Genomic DNA, 24,019 nt, shown 5'->3' on the forward strand with positions numbered 1-24,019 from the left:
ATCTTTCACTCACCAAATGGGTGTTTCTTGAGAGCCTACTACGTGCCACGTGCGCGCCCTTAGTGGTTGGAATGTAGCTTGTGCCCCCTCTCGGTGGGAGGATACGGAGAAAGAAGATGCACCCACCCCCCCAAACACAAATATGTCCAGTTGAGATGACAGACAAGGCTTTCAGGGGGCTGTTGTCTGTTTTCTAAAAATAGAAATGATAGTAAAAAACTCCAAACGCCTCGCCTGAATCCCCAGAAGTGTCTAGACCCAGACCCGAGCAGGGGCAGTGGGACGCCTGGAGCGAGGGGGATGGGTGCGGGCAGTGGGTCGGGTGACAAGGTGGACAGGCAGAGCCCGTAGAGGGCTGGGGAGTTGGCTGTCGAGCTGCGCCAGAGGCAGGTGCCAGCTGAGAGTGGGCGGAGGTGCCGGCGCCAGGCCAGGCGTGGGGAGGCCCCGCATTACCTCTGCCTCTGGGAGTCCGGGCGCGCAGACAAGCTCCCTGGAGCCGCCCCTGCTCGCCAACTCCCAGCTCCTGCCGCTGGTGCCAGCTGTGGGCACTGGTGTCCCCACTGCCCGCAAAAGGAGTCGCGGGAACAGTTGCAGCAGCAGCCCAGCGACCGCATCCTCGGGAGACACGCCCGGGGCTCCGCAGCCACCCGCCTCCGCTGCTCTCCGCGCTCCTCCTTGCGTCGCCCCCTGCCCCGCCGCCTGTCCGCCTGCCTGCGGTGGCAGCAAGCACCCGCGCCCTGGGGCCCCGTCGCCTGTCGCGGGCGCCCGAGAGAGCGGGTGTGTGGGGGAAAGGTACAAGAAGCGGACCCCCGGGAAACCACCTCCCGCACCCTCTCGGCTCTACTTGGCGCGGAGAAGCGAAACCCGCCACCTCGAGCCCGGGCGATCTGTGCATCCTGTCACCAAGTTCAGGGGCGACACGCCTCAAAGGGGGTCCAATCCGCGCGGTGAGCATTCCGGCCCCACCGAGCCCGGCCGGCCCACTGGGGGATTCCAGGAGCGTCTTCTGCCTGCGCCCCGGGCGCCCTCTCGGGTCACCGGACACGGCCCGCCTGCCCCCAGCGCTCCCCTTGGCCGGCGTCCCCCGCCGACCCGCGCCCGGGCTGGGCCATGCCGGGGCTGCGCCGGGACCGCCTGCTGACCCTGCTGCTGCTGGGCGCGCTGCTCTCCGCTGACCTCTACTTCCACCTCTGGCCCCAAGTGCAGCGCCAGCTGCGGACCCGGGAGCGCCCGCGGGGCTGCCCTTGCTCCGGGCGCGCCTCTTCCCCGGCCCCGGCTCCGGCCCCAGCCGCAGCTTCCTCGGCCCCCGGCACAGTCGCGCACAACTTTTCCCGAGCCCGGCCCAGGGCTGAGCCGGCCGGCGGCGGTCGCAGCGGCTCGGGCTCCAAGCTGCAGGCCCTCTTCGCCCACCCGCTGTACAATGTCCGGCAGGAGCCGCCACTCCTTGGACCCGAGGACTCGCTGCTGGCCAGCCAGGAGGCGCTGCGGTATTACCGGAGGAAGGTGGCCCGCTGGAACAGGTGAGGACCCCGCCTGGGGGACCCGAGAGCGCGCGCCAGCTCCGGCCTCCTCGCGCCCCCTTTCTAGCCTCCCTCGCCGCCCCTGGCACCGGGCTTAGAGTGTTCCCTCCTCTGACCCCACCTGCCGTGGCGGACCTCAGAGTTCAGTCCTGCAGTGACATGTCAGTTCCAGAAAAAGTTTCTATGCAGCCGTGCAGAGAAGAAACGCTCGGAGCCCCTCCCCTTGGGCTCCTGGTGTGTTCGTTGCTTAGCCCCACTCCGGTTCCCGGGTCCGTGCCCACCCCCTTTCTCTTGGTCCCGATGTAGAAGGCCATTGCTGGTTTTGTCCCCAAACAGAGCAACACGAGAGCTGGTTCGAATTCAGCTTTTAACCCCTGCTCTTGGGGCAGACCCAAGCACCAAAACTGTCCCTCTTCCTCAAGCCCTCTGCCCTCTGTCAGCGAACACAAGGGTGGATGGACCGGGCAGAAGATACGTGCTCGGATCACTGACACAGCCACCCCACTGTTCTTATTTAAAACATGGCTTGTCCCTCTCTGTCGAGTGTTAGAATTTGAAGGCAGTGTTATAATCTTTTATTAGTGTGATGATACGAACTAACTTGGAGGAGGCCTGATGCTTCTGCAAGAGAGGGAAATCTGCCCGGGAATTTGTCAGGCTTAAGAAGGATGCTTGGTTTTTTAAAAACTGCGGCATTGGGAGAGGCAGAATGGTCTTTGGAGAGATCTCCAGCTAACGGCAGGAAGCCTTTAGGAAGTATAGAACTTGTCTGAATGTCACTAACATACGGAGTTCACTTGCAAACCACACCCATCTCTTCTTAATACAAGAGATTTCAAAATGAGATGTCATGTGTGGTTTCACAGCCCCTCTGGAGGATGGGTAGGCCATAAATCTCTGTGGAAACTCAGAGCTAGCCCAATTTAACTGCTCATTATTCTTTCTGTAGTGCTGACACTGGGGGAAGGGGAAAAATTTAGAAAAATTTTTAAAAGGAAGAAGTTGAGTTACTGGCTGAATCACAGTGATGAATTTCAATTGCTGCTCTATGGCCGATGATTTTATATTAGAAAGAAAATGGTTCTCAATTGCCTTGCTAATTGCGTGCAATAATAAAGGGCAATTTGAGATTGCTTCTCCGGCACTGTCATCTTCAATATTACCTTTATTTCGTCAATAACAGAGGAGTCTGGATCAGTGAACTAGGAAATTTTGCCCTCAGAAAAAGTTATCTATGTGTCTCCTGCCGATTTCAAAACAAGAGATTGCGGTCAAAGTCGCTTGCTTTTGTAAATGTGATCCGTGTTCATTTAGTCAGATTTCTGTAGCCTTCAGCTTCCCTGTGTCACTTTGGTCCTGAAGGAACTGCTGAGGGAATATTTTGGCAGAAAAGCAAGATTCTTTCTCACCGAGCTGTTTTTAAAATAATTTTAAGCTTGATTCCCACACTTATGTGTCAAAACAAACACAAGCCACACACACGCACACATTTACCAATGAGAAATGGTCTTGGCTATTTAAGAAGATCGATGGGGGATAACTCAGAGGTCATAGCGTAGTTTTGTGTTGTTGGGTGAAGGTGACACATTTCCCCAGCAGCTTTGTGGGCCATACCAGGAAGGTCACCACACTTGTAAACACTGACAGGACACTGCACCATGCCTGCTACACCATGAGTGCTGAGGACGCCTCCAGATCCCAGTGCAAACAAATATGTAGAAGAGGCAGCAAAGGAAGTTACCACGCACAGCCTCGCTAATTGTTTTTCTCTTGCACAAACAAGCCCTCCTTGTTTATAGCCACAACCTTGCCAATATTTAAAATCTAGTGATTTATAACCATATGTGGACGCCACCACACCAACACCTAATATCAAGTGCTATCCAAAATAATTGTATCAGCAAACCATCTGCCCCACGAATGGAGGTACAGTTAATAAGCCAAATCAACATTCTTTCACCCCTTTCCCAGTAGAGACTATTAGTCTGAGTGATTTTTTTTTTACTCTTTTCACCGCCATACTAATAAGGAACCGTAGAAAGTCAAAATCTTTCTACAATTGAGCTCATTACCAATGGGAGGTAGATATTGGCTGGTCTTCCCGCCCCACTCTGTACATTCCATTTGAATGGAATTTTGATTTCTTATGGTGGAAAATGGAGGTTGTGCATTGCTATGTAAGTATTGGGCTCTCAATCAATATGTGTTCATTGGACGTCAATATTTAGTTAAGTTAAAAACGGGAAGGCATGCTGCGTGGGGGGTGGGCTGCCCGTGTGCTATCTGACCCCAATGTTTTCTGCAAACCTCCTTAATCCACTATCCTTTGCTCTCTTCTTCTCTTCCCCCACCCCCCACAAAATGTGAGTAAGTACGGCACAATCCGAGTCAAAAGTGTAATCAGGGAAACTGTTTCTGTCAGGTAGTCGACTGCTGGTCACAGTCAGTGAGACAACGCCAGGTTCCATCAGGCCTGATGACACGTTTGGCACCTGTTTTGAATAGTGAAGAAGAAAGAGCACAGGGAACAAGGGAAATGGAGTCTTCACTATTTCAGGCCATACACCAACAAATCACAAATGTGCTGCTGTTCATCCTTTTCTTTAATTAGGGAGGAAGCAAGAAGGCTTACCTGGAACACAGGTGAGGGTTCCCGTTGCCGCTGGCCTTGCATTCTGAGATGCTGAGCTTGGTACTTCTTCCCTGGCCCACAAGCTGCCTAAGCCAGATAACATCTGTCCCTTGACGTGTCAAAACTGGTCGGCTTGGTCTGGCCTTTTGCCCGCATATCTTTGGTCAGTTTCTCTGTAACCCTCTGATCTTAACAGGCAAGGTCAAACAGGGTCATGCCTCCCTATACAAACTCCAACAGCTACAGCACAAGTATGAGTCTCTGCTTTTCTTTCTTGACATCTTTCTCAGGACAATAAAATCAGAAAGGCTACGTTGTCCTACAATTATACATTCAGCATTTCTTAGAAGTGTGGAAGGGAGTGTGTGTGCGTGGACATGTTTACCATCCTGGGAAGCTCTGGTCTTCCCCTCTCCTACTCCCTCTTGCTGTCCCTGAAAGAAAACCTAGCCTCGAGTCTTTGAAAATCACAGCAAAGAGTCTGGGAATCTTTTCAAAAATGACAGTTGGTCAAGGGGAGTAAATTGGCGGAAGTTTTTCCGGGAGAAGCTTTGAGAAGATCCAGAAGCTGAGGGAGACAGAGGAGCAGGAGGAGAGAAAGCCAGGAGAGAGGGAAAGGAATTCTCCTGGAAGTAAGGATTGTCTATTCTACGAGTTTGGGGAAGGCAGCTCCGTTCCCCCATGGCACCTGTGGGATGAACAATACAGTCTCACCCCCATCTTTTTATCTCTTTCCTGCTTATTGCATCCTGCCCAGACCATTTGGAACCTAGATTTCTTGTGAGCAGGCACTTCAACCACGGGGTGGATGAAAGTCCAGGTTCTTACTCATGGATGGTGGCCATTTGCCTTTCTCCCAGAGTCAACAGGGCCTTGGCCCCTCATCTAGTTTTTCGGCCAGTAATGCCAGGCTAAGAAAGGAGCTGAGCTCCTTCGATTTGAAAACAGACCTCAACCACGATCTATGTGTGGTTAGCAGAGGGAGTGCAGATCTCAACTTCCATTTCCCATTTTCTCCCAATTAGAGCCTTGCTTGGCTGGTTTTGGAAAAGATATTATTTTAGTGGTTTCTGAATCCCTGGACATGTAGCTAGAAGAAACCTCTCCACTCTTCTCAGAAGCAAAGCCTCCAAGCAGATGGCTTCTGAAAGGGCTAATCCAGAAGGCCATGTTCAGGGTTTTATTCCCCTTCATTCTAAAGATGGTCTGTGCTGCCATTGCCACAACAAAGACCTAAATCCAGGGAAATTGTCAGTGCCTATTTCCAAATAGATCAAAATGAGCTGCCCGCCTCCAGCCAAGAACTGAAGGCTATTTCATAGTTCCCAACCCCCAACACATTTCCTTCATCCCAGCTAAGTTCTCATCAATCCTGGGACCCCAAATGGCTAATTGTTTTGCATGCCAATTCCTGCATGCTTGTTATGTGCGAGGCATTTTACATACACTTGCTCGGTCAGGCCTTACGACGACGTCTGTAGCGATAAATGCTGACGACAAGCAGAATTCCAAAATGGCCTCTGAGTTTTTCCAGCCCTGGAGAACATGCACCTCCTCCTTATTCAACCAGCTGCCAAAATGGGTACCACCATGAAGGGATTTTACAAATGTGATTAAAGACCCAGATCAGTAATCTTTGGGAAAGGAAAAATTACCTTGTAAGCCTCACCTAATCACATGAGCCTCTTAAAACAGAGAGCTTTGGGGGACTGATCGGAGAAGAGGAAGTCAGTGACTCAAAGTAGGATGAAGATTCGATGAGCCTTTACTGACCCAGAGATGGCGGGGGTTAGGATGGGGTCGAGGAGCTGAGATTGGTCCCAGCTGGCAGCCAGGGAGGAAACAGGGACTTCAGTCCTGCAAGCACAAGGAGATAAATTCTGCCACCAACTAGAACAAGCTTGAAAGCAGATCTTTCCCTAGAGCCTCCAGAGGAGAATTCAGCCCAGACAAGACACCTTAACTCCAGCTCTCTAAAACCTCATGCAGAGGGGGCAGCCAAACATACCAAGCTGGACTTCGGGCCCATAGAACTGTGAGCTAACACATGCGTGTTGTTCTCAGCTGCTGGGTTTATAGTAATCTGTTACATAGCAATGAAAACAAATACAGTACCACTGTTAATTCATTTTATAGGGGAAACAGGATGGGAAGGTTGTATAACTTGCAAACCACAGGCAGGCTCTGGACCCAAAGGATCTGGCTCCAGAATCTATGCTCTTAACCACCAGCTCCACCACCCTGTGTCCTTTGATGCCTGCAGGCCCTAACTTTTCCTCCCTTGGAAAGGCTTTTCTGATGACCCCTAAACACTCTAACCCCTCCTTGACCCATGTCTACCCCACCTCCATATATACCATAGTATACTTTAGGGCTGTCCACTATATCCAGCTGTAACTGCCAGGCAGCTGCCTGGAGCTTCATGGGAGAATAAATGGCCACTCACTCTTGGCATGAAAATATCTGCCCCTCTTCCTGTTTCAGAGCCAGGATAAATAGATATATGTGGAACAAATAATTGGGAACAGACAGCACTAGGATTGGGGGGCTGTTAGTCAATGGCCTATTATCACCTTTGAAAATAGCCTTAAACAAAAACAATCCCAACTGTAAAATCACCCCACCTGGAACTCAGCTTCTCCCCCCTATGGAAGTCTAGAACAAAACCCCCGTTCTGAGACAGTCTGAAATTTGGATGTGGAGTGCTCTTCTGATTGCAGTGCCTAAATAAAATCAATTTTAAAAAGAAAAAGCCACGAAGGAAAATTGAGAAAGTATCATTTGCCAAGAAGAGGGAATTTCTTCAGCTTCCTGTGCTTTCTGAGGAAAACAGCCAACAAGTCTTGCATTAAAGAAAAATGAAAAACCCAGAGACCTTGACTTAGCCAAAGCAATCCCTCCCGCTCCACCCCTTGGCAGGTGCTGACCTGTATTTTTCGTGATTATTCATTAAGCTGGAGGCTGAGGAAAGCCTGTGGCTTCTGCTGAAGTAGGCTTGCATATGGCTAAAAGCCAAGTGGGGATACCATTTGAAACAGCTGCGGCTTTTAGCAGAGCAGAAGTTACTAGGCGTAAGTTCCTACCCGTTATTATAGGCAGACGCACGCATATGCGCCTAATGAAAACCACAGTATGGAAAAAAGGCTTAGCCCTTTTTGTGCCCTGCCACTTGGCAGGATGTCCTATGCTTGCAATGTGAAATCAGGACAGAACTGAGTGTGAGTGCTTTGGGGCCGCCAGTTATCCAGGACTTTTGATCCCCGGAGCCCGGTTTTGGAGGCTAAGCATTGGAGGCAGCCAGTAGAACTTGGCTTGGGCAAGAAGCAAAGTAAAATCCCAGAAAAAGGCCTCGTTTACTGGATTCACTAATAATAAACCAGATAATAAATTTGGGAAGCCCGAGGGAGCAGAGCATAGTAGAGGACACCAGTTCCTAAGAAGCCAGGAAACGGCAATAAAATTCAGTCAAATATGGAGAAAAAGAGAAACTTAAGGAGTGTGTTGGCACACGGGTACATGGAATAAGAAGCTAGACCATTGGAAAAGAAAAAAAGGAAAGAAAGAAAGAAAATAAAAAACAAAGTGGCGTGGGAAGAGATGGGATTTTAAAAACTTGGGAGACGTTAGTGAGCTAGAAAAGATGTCTGCTGAAGGAAAGCAGAGCCCTGGAAGGCCAGCACAGTTCTCAGCAAATTGACCTTCAACTGTCAACACCTGGGTCAGTCTTCCTAGGTTATAGGTAAATATTTTCTGATGATGCTCACCAAAGTGGAATCTACAAAGACGAACGGATCATAGCTCCTGGCCAATTCAAATGCCCCACAGGCTCTCAGTTTTACCAAGGGAAATGGACTTTGTATATTTCTGATTCATTTCCTTCAATGGCAGAACAGTCATAGGTTTTGTGGGGAAAATGTATCCTATCTGCCCTCACAGCTGGCTCGTGATCTTTTTTTGCCCTATTCCTAGTTAATTCATAGTTGAGAATTATGCACACCCAGTGGCTGCTTATGGTTGTATCCCATGTTCCCCTGAGCCCTCAGAGACACTAGAGAAAATCAGATTGACCAACTACATTCCACAATCAAATCCAGTCCCTTATCCAACAAAAGTTTCATTATAGGGTTTGTTTTCTTACAAAACTGGAATCATTGGATTCCACCAAGTTCAGGTGGTGAGGTCCATATTTTCCTTAAGTTTCATGCAAAATTCACATTCTGTGCATAAGTTCATTTTCCTAGGAAATAGTTTATTATTTTTGCAAAACATGCCTATATTCATCAGGATTCTGTAGTGTCACTTGGGAGAAACCCAATTCAAAGTAATTAAAGAAGGGAGAGGAAATGTAGAGATTCAAGTAACCAGACCTCAGTAAGAGCAAGAGGAATTGGCCTCTGACAAGGACTTACCTTTGTCTCCATTCTCCCTTTCTGTACTACATCTGTTGTCTTCATCCATTTCTGTGGCTCAAGTCCCCACAGCCCTGGGACCAGAGAGGGAAGAAAGCTTCTCCAATTTCCAAAAGGAAAGATTCTGGGCAAAGAAACCCATTGGCCAAGTCTGGGGATATAGCTAGGCTGGAGAGGGCTGTGATTGGGTCAGCTTAAGATAGATGCCTATCCCTCAACCAATCAATGTGCCAGGGAGGCGGAACCATTAGAAACTCTCTGGCCCACATGGCTCTTCCCCAGTATGGGGAAGACCGTGTCCCCTGAACTCAGCAAGCACAAGACTCCCATGGTGGTGGAGGAACGATGGTTTCTAGAGATGCCAGAAAGTTTCCCAACGTATGTCTGCCTCAGTTTCTGGCTCCTGTGGCTGCTACTCTGGAGTTTTATTATAAGAAGACTTTCTTTTCTGTAAAGCAAATTCAATCATAAATTCACATGTGCAGACTTTATATACCAACCATTAAAATCCTCCCAAGGACATAGAAATCCGTATTTATTTATTTGTGCATTCTCTTACTCTCAGAGCTTAAAACAGAAATTGATGTGAACCTGGCTCATTGGCACGGACCCAGCTCATTCATGGGCTCATGTCTCTTTCTCCTGAAAAAGAGGACTCAGCTGGGAGCCAAGATACCTCTGTGTAAGTCCTGAGGAAAGCGTTTTCTTCCTCGGGCCTGAGTTCTTTCTTTTGAAATAAAGAGGGAGAGTCAGTGGCCCTGAGGCCTCCTTGTAGCTCTGTTTGCTGAGATTAGCGCATCTTCAAAGTTTGTTGCAATCAAAATATTGGACAAGTCATTTTCCAAGTGTGCTTTGTGAGCTGCCTAGGGCCCTGGGAGGTGCATCACCGGCTCTACAAGTGATGGATTGCATTTTCACTTTGAAAAGTACACTTTAAGGTAATTTCGATATAATTTAAGAAAGCTCCCACCCAGTCATGTTATGTACCAGTGTAACACATTGAACCTGCCACAGGCAACTGTGCTGACAAATGGCTTCTCTTCCCATCTTTATTTGAGGAGTAACCAGAGATTGCAAGGTGAGCTGTTAAAAGCTGTTTCTCATCACAGCTTCTTGTGTGTGTTTATCAGGATTTCCAGTACTCTGCTCACAAAATAATATATAGAAATTAAAACTCATCCTGTCTTCCATTACCCCCAATGTTGAATGCTTGTGTTAATAATCCTATTATCCCTCTTGTTCTTTTTTTTCTTTTTCTTTTTTTTTTTTTTTTTGAGACAGAGTCTCACCATGTGGCCCTCAGTAGAGTGCTGTAGCGTCACAGCTCACAGCAACCTCAAACTCTTGGTCTTAAGTGATTCTCTTGCCTCAGCCTCCCAAGTAGCTGGGACTACAGGCACCCACCACAATGCCCAGCTTTTATTTGGTTACAGTTGTCATTGTTGTTTAGCAGGCCCAGGCCAGGCTCAAAGCAGCCTCGGTGTATGTGGCTGGTGCCCTACTCACTGAGCTACAAGCGGCAAGCCATCCCTCTGTTCTCACTGACTTTTAAAAATAATTGTATAGGGACGGGTATGGTGGCTCATTCCTGTAATCATAGCAGTCTAGGAGGCCCAGGCAGGTGAATTGCTTGAGCTCAGGAGTTCAAGACCAGCCTGAGTCAGGGCAAGACCCCTATGGCTAAAAATAGCCAATTGTTGTGGCAGGCACCTGCAGTCCCAGCTACTTGGGAGGCTGAGGCAACAGAATCACTTGAGCCCAAGAGTTTGAGCTTGCTGTGACCTGTGACTGCACAGCACTCTACTGAGGGTAACAAAGTGAGAGTCTGTCTCAAATAAGTAAATTATAATTTTACCTATTTAGCCACATAAATTAGGTTTAAAGCAATAAATTACAAATTATATCTATGTTATACATTTGGATACTGTGTAAGATTTCTTTTTAAAAGAAGATTCCACGTGTAGAAAAATTTTAAAAACCCCTGAGTTAGAATATTTGAGAATAGAGTGAACTTCTTTTCTTCCTGTCTTTAAAATTAATGTGCCTAAAACCCAAGTCTCCTGCTCCCCTTATCCTCTGCTCCAAGCTATTATCACTCATAGGAACATGGCATTTGCTCTCTGATAACCCTTTCCCATGGCTTTGCCATTGCTTCTGGCCACCTGAGCAGAAGAGAGCAGAAGAGAGCATCTGTGTATTAATTAGCTTTTGCTATATAACAAGTCATTCCAAAAGTTACCTTAAAATAAGAACCACTTATTCAGCTCATGACTCTGCAGGTCAGCAGTCAGGACTGGCCTCAGCTGAGCGGTTCTTCTGGTCTCTACTGGGCTTACTCTGTGGTCAGCTGCTGCATCAGCTCCCCTAATCTCGGCTGTCTGGGGCCTGGGCTGGAATCGTGGTCTTGGCTCCATGTGGCCTATCATTCCCCAGTAGGCTAAAGCAGCCCTGTTCTCAAGGTAACAGAAGAGAATGAAAGCCTGCACAGCCTTGTTTTTTTGTTTGTTTGTTTGTTTTTGTTTTTTTATTGTAGTTTTGGCCAGAGCCGGGTTTGAACCCGCTACCCTTAATATATGGGGCTGGCACCCTACTCCTTGAGCCACAGGCACCACCCCCTGCACAGCCTCTTGAAGTCCAGCCCAGAACCTGCTAAATGTCACTTCTGCCATATTCTGCTGGCCGAAGTAGATTAAGGCCATCTCGGGAGATTCCGGGACAGTGGTAAGAGCCATTTCCATATGTCAATGTGTAAGAAATATCGTATAACCCTTCAAAAACCTCATGAGGCTGTCACAGACTGAATTACGTCCCTCAAAATTCATATGTTGAAGTCCTAAATCCAAGTATACTTCAGAATGTGACTTTGGAGATAGAGCCGTTTAAGTGGCAGTTAAAGAGCAATGAGGTTCTATTGGTGGGCTTTAATCCAGTTTGACTGGGGTCCTTATAAGAACAGACAGCAAGAATGAAGGTACACAGAGGAAAGACCACGTGAGGACACCGAGAGGGGACAGCTATGTGCATGCCGAGAAGAAAGGCCTCCAGATGAAATCAACCCTGCTAACACCGTGATCTGGGACTTCAAGCTGTGAGAAAAAATACATTTCTATTGTTGAAGCCACACGGTCTAGGGTATTTTGTGGCAGTCCTCACAAACTAATAGAGAGATTAACTCACCTGCCGTGGCATGGACAACCCACTGGCTTAGGCCTGGCTCTACCTCAGGGGCAAGGGCAAAGCCATCTCCAAAATTGTCTTTCTTATCCCCTATGGTCCTTGCAGCCACAAGAGGCCTCTTGGCCTGCCCTTCCTTAAGGAAGCTTTCTCAGACTTTCTGCTTCTTGATGAGACAGATGAGATAGCTTCAGTTTCCTCCTTAAAGCAAAGAGTTTAGCCCTTCATTTATTCTGTTTTTAATACATTTGTTTTACAGACTTTAAGCTCCCCTTCCTCTGGAGCCCCCCTTATTTTTTGTGGTCAAACGCTAAAAAGTAACTTTTTGTCTCTCTGGGCCTTCCTCCCCTAATAGTTCTAATCCTCCCAAGGTTAGATGGGTCAAGTGCACAACATCAGCCTACAAAGATTTTAAAGCTTGCTTTAGAAACTCCCAAGCACTTCCTTTCATATCACACTTAGAAATAATAACGAGGATGTGTTTTTCTTTATCAGTTGTATTAAGAACCTATATTTTATGCATGTTATTTCCAAAGACCATTATCTATTTAAAAGGCATTTGTGATAATAATGGTTAATACTATTAACGGCATGAACCTGTAGAGTCCTCTCTACTTCCTAAAGCTCTTTTAAACAATTTGTAATTATCTCACTGCTGAAAAGAAAAAGAAAGAAAGAAAAAGAATTGGTCTGTACAACTAATAAGAAGAGGTTGACCTGAAAATCCCCAGGGAAAAGCATGCAGTCCATCTATATTATACTACAGAGCAGTTTTCCCATCACCCCAGGCTGACTGGGCTCCAGCTGTCCACAGTGGCTCTATGTAGGGCCCCTGATGAAAACTTCCAGCAAGAAACACAGGTGCTGTGCTGCCCTTGCACTGAGACCTTCAGAGGCCAAACCTCTCAGAGTCTTCTCCACGGAAATAAATGCAAACGCCCTTGGTGCTGACTTCACAGCAACACAGGGAAAAAATTGGGGTGTGTGTTTATCATAATCATAGTCATTATGTCATTTTAATATAATGGAGAGACACAGAGAATGGGTTTTCAGTATCATTTGCTATCAGAAAATGAAATGTATCGTCAAGGATGGGTTTTCCAGCCCAAACCTTTCGGCCTCCCTAGCCGGGATCCCTTGGCAGAGAACCCTTTGTGAACTGCCTGGCCACAGCTAGCCGTGCCCCCCTCCTGGAAGGTTGAAAGTGAAGTCTCTAAGCCATTGGCTCTTTTAGCACGTCCTGAACAAGATCTGAAAAGGGAATTCACTCACTTTATTTGTTTCCTGGGGCTACTGTTAACAAATTGCCCCTGTGGGTAGCTTAAAACAACAGATATGTTCTATTTCACACTTCTGGAGACTAGAAATCCGAAGTCGAGGTGCTGGCAGGGCGGCACTCTCTCCGGAGACTCTCAGGGAGAATCCATTATTTGCCTCTTTCACCTTCCAGAGGCTGTGACCTCCTTCACTTGTGGCTGCATCACGGGTCTCTGCCTCCACAGTCACGTCACCTCGTCCCTTTTCCTCTCTGCGTGTCTGTTTTCTCTTCTCTCTGTGACTTTCTCCTGTAAGGGCATTTGTCACTGGATTTTGGGACCACTGAACAGTCCAAGACGATCTCATCTGAAGATCCTGAACCTCTGTGAAGACTCTTTTTCCAAATAAGGTCAAATTCACAGGTTCCAGGAATTAGGTCCCAAACACATCTTTCAGGGGGACCATTCAACCCACTTTAGTTACATTCCATGACAAAGACAAAGGCCATGAAGTTACTGTTTTATTTTTACGGTAAAAATAAAAAATATATTTCCTAGGGCGGCACCTGTGCCTCAAGGAGTAGGGTGCCGGCCCCATATACTGAAGGTGGTGGGTTCAAACCCAGACCCAGCCAAAAAAAAAAAAATATTTCCCAAAAGGCAATATTAGATAAAAGAGGCCAGGCACAGTGGCTCATGCCTGTAATCCCAACACTTTGGGAGGCCGAGGTGTGCCGATTGCCTGAGCTCACAAGTTCGAGAGCACCCTGAGCTACAGCGAGACCCCATCTCAAAAATAAACAAACAAACAAAAAAAAGCCAGGCACTGTGGTGGGCGCCTGTAGTTCCAGCTACTCAGGAGGCTGAGGCAAGAGAACCACTTGAGCCCAAGAGTTAGAGGTTTCTGTAAGCTATGACCCCATGGCACTCTACCAGGGGTGACAAAGTGAGACTCCATCTCAAACAAAACAGAATAGATAAAAGACTGTCTGCTAGATAATCTACACCTACATCTTTAGATATATCATAAAATTATTACGACATGTCACAGTATGAAATAAATATAACATAGTTGAGGAAAGTGGGCCAAAGGGAAAATCAGGGTACATAAGAGTGAGAAACTTCTCTGAACACCATGAAAACCTACCCACCCCAGGATCAGCGCTGCTGGGAGAAACCACCAGCCCATCCATAAGGTAAAAACCAGCCAGTGGCCCAGGAGAGCACAGTAATTCCTTGGCAGCAATTCTGCAGAAGATTGTCTTCCTCATGCCCCCAGGAGAGGACACTGTGTGGTGTGAGGACCGGCATCTCCCACCACATCCTTCGTGGATTTACCCAGGGGTGGCCCTCAGCACATCTTGCGACATTAACAAATGGCACCAGCCCAGAGCGAATTCCAAAATCCAGGAAGTCAGGGCTGTTGACTTATCTCATCTAAGGAGAGAATTTAAATCATCCAGGTTCCAGAGGAAAGAGAACAGGCACCTCCTGTGGGCAGTGCTCAAAACCGGACCTGGCATTTGTAGCAGGGCCTCTAATGGAGACTGAGAGGCATTGCATTTAGGATAAAACTCCCAGGGGCACCTCGAGAAATAAACTTGGTAATTAGCTGAACTCGGAGGTAGGAATGAAAGGCTCTTTATGAAGTCCTAGAGTCAATCAAGCAAAGCCACCCACCTCTGTCCGTGGGAGAGCCACAGATCACAGAGCCATTCTGGCTTCTCCCCAAATGATGATTTTGGATGTGCTAGGACAGGTGAGCCAGTGGGGAACCGATACCTCAAAGCTATAGGCCCTGGAATGTGGCTGCAAACTTCCAAAGTTTTGGCTGGAAAAATAATCGAACAGATGGAAGCCAAATGCCCACCCTTGGTATTAAAAACCATCAGTAAAGCAACCATCATGCTGACCAGTGGAAATTGCCAGGGGTCTCTCTGGGTTAAAGTCGTTGCAGAATGTATGCCCCAGGTACCTGAATGAGGTAATGTTCTATTCGGTTCTAAGCTGTGAACCATATTAAAAGGTGGGAGGAGTCAGCCAACAAAGGATGAACTTGGACTTACAGCCGCTGCTCTGCAGCTCTTCTTTTCGGCAGTTGCAGAGCCAGTGGTGTGTTAAGGCCACTTACAGTTTGTAATATTAAAGCCATTTCACCTGCACGTAGGAAAATGCTGCTGCTGCTTCTGGTTAGAGATGTGGCTGGTGCCCAGCCATTCAGAAGTATCACTTACTCCTTAAGGGATACATTAACAAGTAGATGAACCAGAAAGGTTAGGGCCCCTCCCAAGATGATCTGCTGGCTTCTTCTCACCCTTCAGGTCCCCTTTCAGACCTGCCCACTCCCAGAGAACTTTTCTGTCCCCATTGACCTTCAGGGGTCCCAGACACTGTCCTTCACCAAGGATAGTTGTTTTCAACAGGGCTCCTAACAGCCCTTCTTCCTTCCTGATTAGCTGGTGTATAACCAACCTCATTAGGTTGTAAACTTTTTAAGAGTTGTATTGGGTCGAATGGTTGTGCTATTTTGCATATGGTCCTTCAGATAGGCTGAATGACAACTGCCCAAAAGATATCCATGTCCTAATACCCAAAACCGTGGCTATCCCCCTTAGACAGGAAACAAGGTCTTTGCAGATATAATTAAATTAGGAATCTTGAGATGAGGAGATTTTCCCGTATTACCCAGTGAGCCCTAAATCCTATAGTAAGTGTCCTTATAAGAGAAAGGCAGGAGATTTAAACACAGAAGAGGAGGAGGCAATGTCATCACCCAGGAACAGAGGGGAGCAAGGTGGTCACAGGCTGACGGACTCTGATGGCCACAAGCTGCTGGAGGAAGCAGAGCAGGGATTTTCCCCCTTGGTCCCGCAGAAGGCGCGCAGCTCTGCTGACATTTTGATTTCAAACTCTTGGACTGCAGAACTGTGAGAAAATGAATTTTATTTTAAGCCACCAAGTTTGTGGTCATTAATTACGACAGCCACAGGAAACTGATAGAAAAGGAAGGATCTGGCTCGGCGCCTGTGGCTCAAGCGGCTAAGGTGCCAGCCACATACACCTGAGCTGGCGGGTTCGAATCCAGCCCGGGCCCGCCAAACAACAATGACGGCTGCAACCAAAAAATAGCCAGGCGTTGTGGTGGGCACCTACAGTCCCAGCTACTTGGGAGGCAGAGGCAGGAGACTCGCTTGAGCCCAGGAGTTGGAGATTGCTGTGAGCTGTGATGCCACAGCACTCTACCTAGGGCAACAGCTTGAGGCTCTGTCTCAAAAAAAAAGAAAAGAAAAGGAAGGATGAAGGCCTTCATCATTATAACCACAGTATCTAAAATGCCGCTTGCACCTGGTAAGTGCTCAAGGGATGTTAGTAAATGAATGAATGAAAAAGAACGTTTATGAGGTATTGTAGTTGGGTGACTCTGGGTTTAAATCCTGGCTCTACCGCATAAGCACTGTGAGATCTGAGGCTTGTTTTCTCAAGCCTGAGGTTCCTGGATTTTTAAAGGGGATGTAACACTTACCCCAGGAGGTGGCTGGGACGATGGAATCAGACCGTACACCTGACAGACGGAGCAGGGGAGCGGCTTCCTACGGTGCTGGTCGCTCGTGGGGGAAGGAACACTCCCACTCGGTTATTCTGCATGTTCCTTGTAGGTTATTTGGTAGCATCAATATCTAGTCTTATCAAGTTGTGTTTTATGCCTAGGTTGGTGATGATGAAGAAACAATTTTTGTGGCCTCCGTGGCCAGGGAAAAGCCCCCATAGAACTTCCAGCCCAATCACTGCCCTCACCACAGCCACATCTGGGGCTTCCAGAGGGAGAAAACACACATACCGATCTCTCCTCTGTCACCCTGAGATCAAATACCTAGTGATGCAAATGGAGGGGACACAGAGAGTGTGATTAGTCCCCCTGTTTCAGAAACTGTGCCCCTCCTCCCCAGCACACACACATGCACACACATATACACACATAGTCTCTCTGTCTCTCTCTTTCCAGAGCATGAATTGTTGAGCTGCTTGTCTTCAGTAACTTTACTTGAAATGACAGGAATCCTGCTGATTCTAGGAACAACTCCTTTTCTTTTAACAATGGATGTATTAAGCCAGTTAGGCTCCTCTCTGCCCCCAGAGCCCTTCCCTGTCACCTCTGGTAAGTTGGTGACGTTAATGCCAGGTGACATTTGCATGGCACCCACTGTGTTGAGCACAGTGTCACCTACCTCCCATGCTCTGTCCCTTAATCCTCACTACTCTCCTATAGTGAGTACAGTTGTCATCCTTATTTTCCAATGAGGGATGTGGCTCAGTTACACGAGAAATTGAATTTCAAAGACAGGTCTTTTCACCACCCAGACAGAAAGTCAGCACTGAGTTTAACTTCACCTCATATTGTAGACCAAGCACCAGAAACAAATCTGAGTTGAGGGTTGTGCGCAGCAGGCTGAGTGGACAGTGCTCTCAGAGGACCACCCCTGCCCCTCAAGGCCCAGAGACTAGGGGGGCAGAATTACTTCCAGCTCTCTGCTGTAGAAGTGTAGGCTGCTTTGACCTGTCTGGCAAGTTGGCAATAAACATCAAATGCCTTACAAATACCGCAACTTGTCAATCCTTATACATCATAGTTGTATTTTTTTATTTTTACACTAAAAATTGTTGGGTTTTATCATCAAGGAAGAAAATCATTGTTGGCAGACCCTCACACCCCTGAGAACATTTCATTCAGAGTTCACTTGGGTTTAATTGCAACAATGCCACTTGCTAGGGCTGCCCCCATGGACAAGTCCTTTGCATTGCCTCTATCTGGTTCTCTTATCTTTAAAATGGAAGTTAATAATAATACTGACCTAATAAAAAATTTCTGTGAGAATTAAATGGGTTAAAATTGCAAAGTGCTTTAAATAGTACCTCAGTGTAGCATAAATGCTATGGAAGGGGTAAGGAGCTAATTTCCTTAATCAGACCTATAGAACCATTTGGGGTCACTGTTCCTCTTGAGTCTGATTTTTGCTTGCTGGGACAGAAGTCCACATGGTTTTTACCCCTGAGATGATTCCCTATTTGTCGCTTCTCATTCAGGTCCACTGCAGTTCAGAAACCCCATGTCATGTCACTCCGAATAAGTCTTGCTCAACTGCTGAGCCAGGGCCGTAGTTCAGTGAGGTCAGGGATGGGATGGGGCCCCAGTTAGCCCGGGGTTAAAACAAGTGGTTCATTGCAACACAGCATGAAATCAGCTCAGAGAAGAGGAAGCAGATGTATTTTAACCAGAAGGAAATGAGTTTATGTTGGGAAACCAACTCATTTGGAAAAATCTCTCTAAAATCTTGGTATAGTCATTGCTTTCTAAACAGCAAGCAGATAAGCAAGGCTAGTATCTCCCTGCCACTGCCATGACTATGAGCTTTAAGGAGGCTCCACAAAAATTCAGATTAAATCCTTGACAAAGCATGAGTTTCTCTGCAGCCCCCATGGAAAAGCAGAAAAGAAAAAGACTCAGAAACTCTTTTTCCCCTTCCTACCTTGTTACTTCCACTTTGTGGACCTTACAAGCCTTAGCTCACATGACTTGAGACTAGAATAAGTAATATATGGGCAGAACCCAAGGACATACATTAGTAATGAGCTCTACACAAATTTTTATTATTAATAGTATTTAATAAAAACATTTCTATGTTTGATAAGTACTAAGAGGCCATGGCAGCTGCATTTACTAGCCATAAAAATCCATATGTTCTCCCTTGTGTCCCAGCCCTGGTGGAAGTTAGATGGGGCCATGTGACTTGCTATAGCCAATGAGATGTCAGTTGAAGTTTTCACATCACTTCCTGCCAAAGCATTAAAGAGCCGGTACTTAATCCTGCACTTCCTCTCTTTCCTTGCCCTGATGACTACATGTTGGGATCTTAGTGGGATCAAGCTGGGTCCCTGAGTTATTCTGTGGAGCAGAATCCCCACTGACCTTCATTAGATTCATGGCGTGAATGGAAAATATGTTTGTTGTATTAGGCCACTCAGATTTCAAGAACAAATTTTTACTCTATCAGAATAGAGCCTAATCTAGCACAGTAGGTATGTGAATGCAGATGGATTTCACTCCACAAACTCAAGCATTGATTTATATTTCAAATCACATGGGACTTTTAACCCTCTTTTCTGTTCATTTGGCTAGAAATCCATCATCACTGAAGTTCCTTACTCAAAACCCTCTAGTGTTGGGTGAATGTTTGGGGGGTCTCAGGTAGAACAACATTTGAGGAAGACCCACGTTCCACGTTCCATCACCTGGTCTCAGGCAGACGGATAACACTGTTGTGTCAAGTCTCAGCACAGGCTTGCTTGCTGAGGCTGGTTTTTTAGTGCCTAAAATAAGTCTTCCTAAACACACCACCCAGCCATTCCCCACCACCTTGGGTCACCTCCACACACAGCACCCAGCCAGCTTTCTTTTCCTAATCTTGGAGAATCTTCACACTTCCCCCAAATTTGTGCTTCTTCATGTATTTCCTATTCTCTGTCAAATCTGCCTGCCTAGAATATGCCTTCACTGTGCAGACTTTCAAAAAAAAAAAAAAAAAGAAAATCCAGGAAAGTAATAGATGAAGGTCATCTTCCTGTCTGCACTCCTGGATTGGCCTGGGTCATAGATACTCTCCCTAAGACAAGGAAACATAAAGGCCCAGCTGTCTTCTTAGAAGAGGGGTGCATTAAATTCCAGAAGAACAAAAACCAAATTAATCTCTCAATAAGTTATCATATCACATGGGTGACTGCCCAGGCTGAGGAAGAAAATAGGCCTAAATTCACAATTATTCTCTCAGTTTGTAAATCAAGTGGAAAAATAATACCATGCAAATTAGCACTAGCTCACAGGCCAAGGACTTGAAAGAATTTAATCTGAGTGCACCACAAGGAGATTTGCCCATGAACCATGAAAACACGTGCCCCCAGCCTAACCCCTTCTGTTCAGATTCATTCCCCTGCCTTAGACTCCTTGTCTCCTTCAGATGCCCCCACCTGTATAATAATTGGTGAAGCAGAGTTCAGACATTCTTAAATACTTTCTGGTAAACCCTTGATTATAGAGGACCATGGGCAAGGATTTTTAAGGCTCCTGTTTTTTCCTGGTCCACTCTAAGTATTGCCTTTAGGTCACATTTCTGCTGTCTGTCCTCAGATAATAGTAGAGGAGAGAGGACACATATCTATCTAATGTCATTTGCTAATCATGCACGTACATGTGTGCGCGTGTGTGTGTGTGTGTGTGTGAAACCTATATTTATTTTAGGATTGCCCAGTTGGAAGAGAAAAAGAACCGAAATCATGCTGTTTAAATGGACCAATCTTGCATCTTTTCCAAGTAACACATGCTTCAGTGTTTATCAGTATGCTTGTTAGGTTGGTAGAAGTCTGAGCACTAAATAAATGCCTGCTGACTCAAATGTGTTTTTTTAAACAATTAAGTAACATTTTTAAATTTTCCTATGCAGAAGACATAGAAGGAGTGTAGGAGGCCCCGAGGAAGGCTTTCGTGCTGTCCATGGAAAATATTAAATTGCTCAAAGCCCAACATCCATCATAGCAATTTTCAGGTCATCATCAGATGATTAAGGGCTTTATTTGCTTGTTATTCCATGGCTCTAGCCCAGGGCTCCTAACCTCAGCATTACTGATATTTGGGGCTGTCCTTTGCATTGTAGGATGTTTACAACATGCCTTAGCACTGCCCCCATCAACTACAACAAAGATCTCCGAACATCTGAACATGTCTCCTCAGGGGTGAATCGCCTCTACTTGAGAACCACTTTGGTCTACACCAGGGAGGCCACAGTCCTACAGAAAGAAATTCTGCAGCTGCAGGCCTGTGCTGTGACTCATCACATCACTGTTAGAAAGAAGAGCGCTCGGGCCCAAGGTTCACATCACACGTTTCCCAACTTGTGCCGTGTGCCGCACAGAATAGAGGGGTATTGACGTATGCTATGTAAGGAAATAGTTCCAGAAATTCCCCTTAATCAGATGACCTCACAGCAGGACTTCTCTGCACCTTGACCATCTAAATACACTGTCACTCTTCCAGAGGGTCTCTGACTTGCAGCCCTTCTCAAATTTATTTGTGTGGAGCTGATGATCCTAGGTCCCCACAACCTCCAAAGGTGATTTTTTAAAAATGTCTTATCAAAGAGTCTAAACTTGCCCATTTTGTTCAAACCTTGCTGATTCTAGATGGTCTAACAAAGTAGTCCCAACCAATTTCATGGGAGATGATTTTTCCATGGACCAGGTAGAAGGGTTGGTTTTGACAGGAGTCTTCAAGTAGTTGATTTATTATGGTCTCTGTTCAGTCAAACCTCTCGGCTAATGATGAGGAGTGGCTGTAAATATTGATGAAGCTTTGCTTGCCACCTGCTGCATACCTCCTGCTGTGCATCCCAGTTCCTAACAGGTAGAGGACCAGTACTGGTCTGCATCCCAGGGGTTAAGGTCTGTAGGCCTAACAGATCTCAATCTAAATGGCCCAAGACTGAGCTTGGTGCCTATGACAGATGGGAGGGGCATTTCAGGAGCTGGGCTCTGACTTCATGAGAAACCTGCTTCTCTACCCTCACAACAGCTTTTAGACTGATCATCAAAGATGTAGGTAGATTGGACACCCTGCAGAAGAATGAAAGAATGATCCTTCATCTAAGGGGTCTCCAAAGGCAAATCAGGGAACGCACAGATGCCTTCCAGCCTGGCCAAGTTCCCCAGATTCCAATCCTGCCCAAGAGCTAAGAATCAAAGCCTCCAAAGGGTGGAAAGTGAAATAAAATGCAGAGCCATTGAGATCCCAGTTTGGGGTGTGGACCTCCAGCTCTGCCTCACTAGTGTTGCTTCAGAGATTTGGTTAAACTTCCATCGGTCTCAAGGGCACCGAGATAAATTGATTCAGATAAATTAAAAGGGAAGAAATGGGAAATCTGTTCTTTGAGTCCATAGAATGGAGCCATGGGGAGACACCAGCCAGCATTCTTCAGCCTATGACGACCAACAGAATTTTGGTAGTGAATCAGCTAGTTCTGCTGAAGATACATTTGGGGAAGAATTGGCCATTCTATGGAATTCTGTAGTGAATACATGCAGCCAGCTAAACTCAATGCTGGGATCTCAGAAATAAAGTCCATCCACATAGTGAACACTAAAATGTCATTTTCAAAAGCCCTGTATCCCTCTCAGCCAAATCTCTTCTACTAGAGTCACTGCTCTGATGCTCTTATACTTACCAATGGGCTAAAAGAACCAAGAAGAGCCATTAGGTAAGGTTGTGATGTCCCTAAAATAATGCACTGGAAAGAGCTCGGAAAATATCTCTGGGCTGTGAATGGCACAATTTCCTGTCAGAGGCAGATTACCACGAAGTTGATGAAGCTTTAGCCCAGGGTCCCTCACATCCCTGTGAGTGCTGAGATCTGTGGCATCAGGAAGAGAGCCAGCCTGCAATCAAGAAATATTTCTGCATTAAGTATGAAGTCTCAGAAGAAAGGGACCTACATATTTATGGCACCAGCAATTTGCTGATTTCTTTTCTCATTCTAAATAAATGGTCACTCCCATACCTAATTTTGTATTCATAATTTTGTACTCCTTTTATTAAAGATGGCCCCCTCAAAGCCTATTAGCTTTAGGTCCCACAAAACCTGATCCTTCTTGGTCACAGGAGAAATAAAACAGTACGAAGGAGGATGCTTTCAAATTCATCACAGCCATGAAAAAAAAAAAACTCTGAGAAAATGTTCTTTCTAAAACCAATGTCAAGGATAAGAACATTGAAACAGACATATGGCTCAGACAGATGCAAGATTTAATTTGAAAGCCAAGTGCCATAGAAAGTTCACTCTAATGCTTTTATAATATTCTGTATAGCAGAGTGCTTTTGGAAATTCATAAAATGTATAAGACCAACCTTGTGAACTCCACAGATAAAATTCTAGGTGCAATTCCTCTGTTCAAGGGATTTTTTTTCCCCTAAGTTTCGATCCTAGTGTGTCACAGCCCACCGCTGCCACCGCTTGTCCAGGCCCAGGACTGTCCAGGTCTCAGGCCTGGCTTAACTAGGTTCTGGACGCAGACTGCTAAGCTACCTTGCTCAGGAACAAGTTCTTTTAGGTGCCTGAGGGCTCTCTACTTTAGCAGAAGACAGAGAGAGAGTCTTAGAGTAAAGCAGTCTTAGAATAGATAGATCTTAGTCTTTAGTAGAGCTTGGTAATCTTCAGCAGAGAGATACCATGCTGGAATTCTGCAGGCAGGAGAGGAGACAGAGTCAGAGTAAGCGAGTCTATGATAGAATGTGCACACTCCTGACTGCCTTCTGCTCCAGCCTAATATAAGGATGATCTTGTACCTCTCAATACCACAGGTGTAGAGGCTGCCAATTCACCAATGCTCTCATCTCTCGAGCTCTCATGCTTGTTAGGAGAGCTAAATCCCTCTCCATGCCCTTTTCACCAAGATGTTCCATTGAGCTATACAGGTATTTCTTGTAACTCTCACTCCTCCTAGCCATAGGCTATATGGGCTGCTACACTAGTGTTTTGGTATGTGGTAGAATTGGGGCAGCAGGAAACTTTCCAAGTGTCTGAGAATCAGTTATTTATGGAGCATATATGTGTACACAGCACTGCCCAAATACTGAGTGGACCATGTCAAAGAAATCCACAGCAGGTTCTTGTCCTCAAGAAACTTAGAGCTTAGTTGGGAAGAAGACATGTGCTCTGAATCTTTCATTGATGTTGTTCTGATGATGTAGCTCAATTACCAGTCAATGGAGTTTCCAATAAAGAAGCTCCATAAACCTCTACAAGTCATCCACCCTAACCCAGGCGACAAGGCGGAGATGAGGGGACCCCATCATGACCTCTCCACCTGACACAGCACTTCCTAGAATTGCCCAGGAATGAATAGCTCCAGGAAATGAGCAGGGGTTCAAACAATTACAAAATAATCAATGGATTATCACCCAAATCCACCCCCGCCCCCCAGGACCTT

General features: G+C 46.4%; 1 protein-coding gene across 1 annotated transcript in view; it reads left to right on the forward strand.

Moving 5' to 3' along the window:
• The first annotated feature begins 709 nt into the window (after positions 1–709).
• Positions 710–24,019, forward strand: part of FAM20A (FAM20A, golgi associated secretory pathway pseudokinase) — a 56,135-nt gene continuing 32,825 nt past the window's right edge. Inside the window, exon 1 of the mRNA XM_003786177.2 lies at positions 710–1,520. Within this exon, the coding sequence (XP_003786225.1) occupies positions 1,111–1,520 (410 nt within the window). The 5' untranslated portion in view covers positions 710–1,110. The remainder of the gene's footprint in view (positions 1,521–24,019) is intronic.

This window comes from Otolemur garnettii, unplaced genomic scaffold (genome assembly GCF_000181295.1).
Source record: "Otolemur garnettii isolate 467f Iridium unplaced genomic scaffold, OtoGar3 scaffold00018, whole genome shotgun sequence".
Taxonomy (NCBI): domain Eukaryota; kingdom Metazoa; phylum Chordata; class Mammalia; order Primates; family Galagidae; genus Otolemur; species Otolemur garnettii.